General features: G+C 31.9%; 2 protein-coding genes across 2 annotated transcripts; both read right to left on the bottom strand.

Moving 5' to 3' along the window:
• Positions 1–1,692: 1,692 nt before the first annotated feature.
• Positions 1,693–4,174, bottom strand: LOC139892946 (oligopeptide transporter 6-like). The gene is made up of 5 exons (XM_071876077.1): positions 4,134–4,174; positions 3,423–3,992; positions 2,912–3,176; positions 2,563–2,745; positions 1,693–2,307 (listed from the first exon to the last, which is right to left on the bottom strand). Exons 1-5 carry the CDS (start codon positions 4,172–4,174, stop codon positions 1,693–1,695), a joined length of 1,674 nt encoding a protein of 557 aa, XP_071732178.1.
• A 539-nt stretch (positions 4,175–4,713) lies between these two features.
• LOC139889598 (oligopeptide transporter 9-like) lies at positions 4,714–5,548 on the bottom strand. The gene is made up of 2 exons (XM_071872540.1): positions 5,012–5,548; positions 4,714–4,719 (listed from the first exon to the last, which is right to left on the bottom strand). The coding sequence occupies exons 1-2, from the start codon at positions 5,546–5,548 to the stop codon at positions 4,714–4,716; spliced, it is 543 nt and encodes a 180-aa protein (XP_071728641.1).
• Positions 5,549–8,258: the final 2,710 nt, after the last annotated feature.

The raw sequence follows: 8,258 nt of genomic DNA, 5'->3' as shown, positions 1-8,258 counted from the left end.
GTGTAACAAGGACATTATGTAAGTGAAGCGGTCGGTGAGAATTAGGCAACAAGCTATGGCCGGTATTGGTGACGGGAATGGTGTTCCCGTCACCGACAGCGACTGACGAATATTTGCAATTATTAAAAACAGTACTCAAATTATTAATACAAGAGGTAAGATGAGTGGACGCACCAGTATTCATATTCCAACCAGAATCATTAGTACCATAAGGATAAGGCTCAAGCAAGCTGGGTTGAGTAGAAATGGAAGCCTGAAAAGCTTGTTGTTGTTGTGGCAAAACATGTAAATTACCAACTGGTTGTTGATGTAGCCCAACATGGTAAGGAGAAAAACTGGTATGCCCAAACAGAAGTGGCCCATAACTATTTGGTAGAAGCCCACTTGAAAGCAGGCCAGAAATTTGCGGCCCAATATTCTGATTTCCAGCCATATTAGGAAAAAAAACTAGTACCGTATACGTTTATTATGGTCTTCAAGAAAGTGGATTATGTCACCACTTATTTGCGTTGAAAGATAAAGTAGGTTGAAAAGTAGAGGGAAAAAAAAGAAAAAAAAATTATTTGTTTTCGATTTTACGGAGTAAAAAGATAAGAAAGGATGTTGTAGATATCCAATACACCAAACACAATATTTAATTGATGTAGTTTCTTTTATTGCTTCCACATGCCACATAAAAAAAATCAAATAAACTAATATTGAAATCTATCCCTAGAAAAAGGAGGAAGTCAAGTGTTTGTGTTCTTTTGTGTAGTACGGATTTGTAGAATATTTTAGATTGCCTTTTCTTTCTTCTACCTTTTTACGATGCAATTGGTGACGGAAAAAAAAAGAACGGCAGGGAAGATGAAGAATAGGAAAAGAAGATAATTATGATGAAAATATGATAAGGGTTAGAAAGTAGATGGTGGCTCTGATTACATGTTAATAGATGATTCGTATTATTTCTTGATTGCTAAATGATCACACAAAGCATAAATATATAGGCATGAACCCTACTAGAGATAATGGACTAAGCCTAATACAAGAAAGAATATGGGCTAGCATATGGACTAATAATAGCTAGTCTAACACATACTTCATTTGATTTTTGATTTGTGTATTGTTTTTAGCTATTTTAGTTCAACTTATTCTATTCACTCTGTAAAGGTAAAAGACAACAAAAATAGATAAATCTACACGTATTCGAGTTAAAATTGAGATGTTAAAAGAGCAAAATCTTCCAAACTTTTATAGAATTGGACGATGCATTCAAGGTGAGAGGAGTTTACAAGCATACTTGAAGTTGGTGGTCTCCTTTGGGTAAAGTTTGCCACTAAGATCAGTTTGGGTTGATATTATTATTATCACCATAGTTCACCTAAATAATCGTCTATCGTCTATAATAGTATAAAACTCAGACATTACAATTTTTTAAATGTTACGGAGTATACATCTTGATTAATAAAAAGAACTAGATATTAACATGTTATTAAGCACAAACAGTGCTTATGATGATCTTTGTGTGTTGCAGTTATCTAGTCATAAATTTCACCAAAACAATATATATATATATATATATATATATATATATATATATATATATATATATATATATATATACCAAATCATTTACTAAAACTCAAAAAGTCATACTATAAAAGTTCTTAAAAAAAGCAACAAAAAAAAAAAAAAAATGTGGAGTTAACAGAACTAAAAAACAGGACAATCAGCAGCAACAACTCCCTTAGCAGTCGGACAACTAGCAAGCGGGCAGCCTTCACCGTTGTTCCCCCACCAACTAATCGAAACTCCCTTCGATTGCAGCGCCAAAAACAAAAGAACACTCATGAACGCCGTTCCAGCATCCAAACCACCCGAAAGAATATAATTATAACGTTGCCACGCTTTTTGGTGGTACCTAAACCCAACATAACCCGAAAGAAACGCAACAAAGATCCAGCTTACGTAATTCACCGAAGTTGCAGGTGGCATCAATGCAGTGGCACCCAACAATACAGGAAAATGTATTTGTTTAATCCAACTTTTGTTTGGGAAACATTTGTGAGCTATCCAAGCCAATATGGGCAAAATGGCTCCAACCAAAAAGAACCCGTTAATTGCAGAGTACACCCCGAGGTTACCGAATATTCTTTGTGGGCCCACTAGACCCCATATCACTGAAGCGTCGTAAAACGTGTGGTCCATCGGACACTTCCATTGACTATTTTTTGGGAGCAGTTCAGTGTTACATAGGTTCGGGATGCTCCCCATTAGTACCCATGCGGTTGCTTGGTATACTACGACCGATACAAACGTTCCAACAACCTAAAATTACAGGTGAAAAGACAACAAAGTTAGCATTGTATACCCCTCAAAAAATCTAAAACTGTGTAAAAAAAAGTATTTTGCCAACGACCATTAGCACGCTTAAAACACTTGCATATAGGAGTTGGTTATTAACTTTATGATAGCGGTTACCCGATAGTACAAGTGTTTGAAGCATGTTAACGACCACATAAGGGTGTCGTCAACAGAATCCTAAAAAAGTTACATTAAAAACGATAATATATTGAAACGTACCTGAGCCATGAACATTGCTCTAGGTGGGATCTTCATATAATGTCCAAGTTTGAAGTCTGATATGAACGTTAATGCTTGAACCATGCTGATATATCCGTACGTTTTAAAGCACATATTTGCAACGGGGCGTCCAGGATACAAATATCCAAACACATACTCTGTAATAACATTCAAACCTGGTTGCTGTTGACATAAAAAGAAGTCGTTAATAGTCATTATGCTCAAATATTCAACTTCAATATCGGATGATTTGTAGCAGAATGTGTAAATTTTGATAACATACATAAAATTGATGGAATAATTTATAACTAAAAAACTGGGAATAAAAGTTGGTTATATGTTGGTTTACCTGATTTGTGGTGGCGCTGATTATACCGATGGGTAAGGTAAAGAGTATAGCAATAGCGCACGCTAACAATACGCCCCACCATGGCAACTGTAGAATATCGGCGTAATGATGACATGTGAATAAAATGAGTGCGATATTGACGACAAGAATGGCTAGAAACCACCACATTGGCACTTGTTTATACACTTGCATAAGCTTTGTGTGCACATCAATTTTCTTGTTCTTCGAATTTGTAAAAGACCCTTTCATCTTATCCCATATATCACTGATCATACCAAAAACCAAAACTATGTTATTGTTCGTGTAAAGATATAATATAGAGTATCATATAAAAAAGAATTTTTCTAACGACAACCCTGCCCTTAGGGTTGGGTCGTTAAGATGCAAAAACGACTTGTAACGTTGACCGCTCTGTACAATACATTAATGCATCTTAACGACAGTCCTAAGGATGTCGTTAGAAAAATCATATAAACAAACATCATCATAAATATAAGACATACGAAGGTACCTTCCGTTATTGATTAGAACATGAACAATCGTAGCAGAAAGTGCGGCGAAACCAAGTCCATAAGTCATGGCAAAAAAGGTACTCATGTATAAAGGGCCTTGTTTATCATAAGCAATTTTATCAAACTGAAAATTCGAATTTATAACCGCACTAGTATTGTAAGTGGATCCATCAGCTTTGTAGAGTCCCATTGAGAAAAAAGGGAAGTTTTTCGCTCGATAAAGATTGAGAAAATAACTTAAAGGCGTGACAACAAACATCATAAAACAGAATCCGACAGCAATATTTGCAGACGCGAACCATGGGCTGGCTAAAGGTGTTCCTAGGTATGACGAAATTGTGTTCCAATCAACCCCAAACGAACCAATTCCAAGACCGTTTTGGCCTGAACCGAGTTGGTTGACTAAAACTGACTTTTTGTTGATCCAACATAACCAAGAAACTGATGTTAGTATTTGGACAAGATATCCAGGAAAAATGCAGCATGCAAAGCTGCAGACTAGAACTAAAAGAAAAAACTGTGTTCTACTGGTTCCACCCTTTGCTCTTTTTTCAGTTTCGTGCAACGATCTGCGAGTATATCACACAAAATTACATTAAATTGTAATTTCGTTTAAATGAAAACTAAATAGTAAGCTATAACCATTTTAAATATGTCAAAAGATCACTCTAAAACTTATAGTAGTAATTTGTTCAAGTAGTCGTTAATACCTGAATAAGGAGACCTGTACCAGGTTACCTGGCCACCACATCTCTGCGGGCTCCACCAAAAACCGCCGGAAAAGCCCAGCCCAGCCAAAACCCAAAACCTGCGTTTAAAAGTTCAAAAAGCTATATATATTAACACACACATATATGTCTAAATATATTATCAAGTTATGCATGCTACACTTAAATAGACTGCGTCGATATATATATTGTTTTGATCGGGGAAATAGATTTTAGGAGGGAAGGGAACAATTTTTTTTTTTTTACTTTTTTTTTTCTAAAAAAAAATTCACAAACTTAACATTAAGATGCGGTGATTTTGTGATTTTGTGATGAATATTATTATTTTGACCAGAAAACGCGGCTCGCACAAATGAATGTTATCTTGACATTCATAACTAACAAAAAAAAATTACTTCCTTTTTCCCTCCTAAAATTGATTAGCTATATAGAGAGATTAATTAATATGTATAGATTGTACAGTATTAATGTGTAGTAGAACCTTCTAACAGTCGAGGAATTTAGAGATCGTAACATGAGGACAAAAATTTTAACTTGGAAGCGAATAGTGTAAAAGAAAGTTTTAACCCTAGAAAGTATAAAATATTATACTGAAAAAAAATTTCGCAGGTAGGACAGATAAGGTTGTCCCTATAACATAATTTTTACTTAGAAGTTAGACCATAAGCAGGGTAACATATAAGATTTGACCCATTCTATTTTTTTACTCATATCACCGTTTTTGAACTTTTTCCCTATCATAGGTTATTATTGGATAATAATTCATATCATTAACTAGATATTCTAGTATAAGGTATATCATTCATAACACCAATCAATATGAATTAAATGATACTCGTATTAAATATAAAAATATTTACCTGAGTGGTAAGCATGATAATGAGGGCAGGAATAAAAGCCAACTCTTTCTTATAATAAAGTTTAACAGAACTCAATATATGAGTAGCATAAATAGTTGAAGCACCCGAATTAGCAAATATAGTAATCAAAACATGTTCTTTAACATTAAACGGTCCCGGATTCATCGTAAACTCACACCACTTCCCTTCAAAAAACACTCGTTTACTTAATGTTTTCGCCATCAAGTGACCAAGAGGCACAGTTGCAACTTGTGCCGATATCGAAGTAATAAACATTGGTTCAGTTCTATACCAATAAAACTGGTTCACGAATGATAAAATAGCACATGAACCTATACCTAATACCCACATTCTAAACGTGACTACAGGCATGGTTGGATCATCGGTTTTCGGGACGGTTAGTTCGACTTGTTTGATCGTACAAACATCGGTTTCGGGTTCTTCGATGACTTGATCATTGTCTTTGGTTTTGGGGATGGGTTGTGATGCCTCTTTGGTCATGTCTTCTATGGCTGGATTGGTTTTGCTGGCAGCCATTGTTGAAGAGAGACCTAATTAAGATCGAACTAATGATTTAATTCGTTGGGTGAGAATACGGAATGAAAGATATATGATGAGTGTTTGTTATATAGTAATGCGTAATGAATTTTGGATAGATACGAACTCAAATTTGAGTTTCATACTGATAAGGATTATATTACTCCTATAATTTTATTAATTATATTACTAATACGGAGTAATTAATATAATATTTTTTATTATTCGATAATTATTACTCCGTATATATTAATTTAATATTTAATATTAATTTAAATTAATTATTATTATAGTATTATAGTATACTATTAATTAATTATCTAGGGTTTGTCTATTATTATTATTATTGTTAATGTTATCAATGGCTCCTTAACCTTTCCTTTTATGTGGCATCGCCCCAGTGGCGAATCCAGGATGTAAACTTAATGGGGTCCTCGAAATTTTTTTTAAAGCTAATTATATTTTAAGGGCAGTTTAGTGGTTGTTTACCTAAAAAAAAATATAAAATTTTAAAATATATGGGGTCCTATCTTTAAATTTAGTGGTGTCCTACATAATTTGAAGTATACATTCTATAAAAAAAATTTACACTAGTGGGGTCATAGGACCCCACTCCTTACACTCTAGAATTGCCCTTGCATCGCCCCCAAATCGCATGGGAATCGGCTAACACGATATTACTTAAATCGGGTAGTGTTCGCAGTATCTATTTAGCTTATGTGGGGTAGATTAAATGGGTTGGTTGTTTGGAAACTTTGTCGCCGCTTGATCGGTACGGTTGTCTCCTCCTCCTCTGCTTGTTCTTTCAAGTTTGTTCCCTCATAATGTTAAGTAGGCTTCGTCGCTCCCGACTTTTACTTTATAGTTTATACTCCAATCTTTCCAATTGTTTCGATATGTTCATATCATTGTATAGTTGAATGTAGGGACTTGTAACGTTATAATCCAGTTATAATAATAATACTTTTTGCTTTAAAAAAAAATATTGTTAATGTCAAATTATTAATTTTATTATTACTATTTTTAAGTTTATTATTTATTATTATTGTTATTATGATGATAGATTATATTAATATTGATTATTATTATTATTAATTATAATTATAATTAGTTATCATCTATCTATCTATATAGTTTCTATTAAAATGGTGACATCATAAAAAATAATTTCATTTGTTAAAAAAATTTAAAAAAAAAAAAAATCTAGACACTCTAGATGATGTCATAATTGTATTTATTTTATAATTAAAAAAATCATATTAACTATAATAAGTATTTTAAAAATACAAAAAGCATCATAAATATGGAATTGTTGCAATTTTTTGAAAATATATTTTCAAATTAAATCCCGGAATTCATGGGCATAGAATCGCTTACAGTTATGATATTTGATATAATTACCTTTTTTGAATTTCGTATTTAAGTATTAATTATTTATTTGTATACGTAATTGTAATGTAAATTGAGGTTATTGTGGTCATTTTTATTTTAATTAAAATTTGTATTATGTAATAAATATTTGTAGATTAAATCCAATAGTTATTGTGATTTATTTAAACACAGGCCAAGATCAAATATTTGAAAATAATATTACTTAATTAGGCTCCTACTTTAATAAGAAGATGAACAAAATCATATTAACTATTATATTAATATTAAAATTCTATAATAATGATGTCGTTATTAGGCTAATTTATTTGTTAAGAAAAAAATCAAAAAGAAAAAAATTTAATTTTGGCTACATATTTTACATAATCAAGGTGATTTTTATCGTTGTTGAATGTGAATATGTGATAAGAAAGAGAAATATTAACATATCCATTTGTTCTTACAGAATTACTCCATCTGTCTCATTACAAGTGTTCACTTACTTTTTACACACAGTTTAAGAAAATCCCACTAACTTCATTCTTCACCAATCAGAAATCTCCTCTCTTCAGAATAACCTCTTCTCACTGGTTGAAACACAAAGTGTACACTTTTGAATTAAAATTAAATCTTATTAATTAATTATTATTAATATATCTTATTAATTATTATTATTAAATCTTAAAATTAAATAATTTTGAATTATTTTAATTAATTATTTTGAATTGAGTTCAAGAAGGTATAAAAACTAGGCAGGATGAAACTAATTCTAAAATTATATTGTAATTCACACTTTTAAAATAAAATGACAACCAATATTGTCTCTTATGATTGGATGTTGATTGTTTAATATGCATTTTAGCTGTTTGATGAAATGTTCAGCTGACGAGTTTCTTAGTCGGACTCTGTGGTTCCACGGGTCATTAAATTAAATGGCTTTAGCATTTACGTTCACTTAATACCTAAAACATATCACTAAACTGTTTCGTTTAAACAAACCTGTAATTTCACGCGTCATTTTATATTACTCGTAGAATAAATTACAGTATAATTTTTTTGTAAACTCAAAAAAGGTATCGTCGTGTGTGAAGGTATTTTAAAAGGAAACATATATCTTATCTTATTTAGATTCATCCTTTAAGCTTACAAATGTATAAATATGGAGTATGAAATACCGAAATTACCCTTGATCTCTTTTACATATATGACAACTATAAACGTTGAGTCTACTACTACTTGGTCAAGTACGAAGATCAAAGTAACTCATACTTTTTTAGCAACACAATTAGACAATATATCAACTTTCACTATATAACAAAATCACATTCAATGTCAAATTCAT

The sequence above is a fragment of the Rutidosis leptorrhynchoides genome, chromosome 2, assembly GCF_046630445.1.
Source record: "Rutidosis leptorrhynchoides isolate AG116_Rl617_1_P2 chromosome 2, CSIRO_AGI_Rlap_v1, whole genome shotgun sequence".
In the NCBI taxonomy this organism is placed as follows: domain Eukaryota; kingdom Viridiplantae; phylum Streptophyta; class Magnoliopsida; order Asterales; family Asteraceae; genus Rutidosis; species Rutidosis leptorrhynchoides.
Note: the sequence above shows the minus strand (reverse complement) of the source record. Positions and strands in the feature narration are given on the sequence as shown.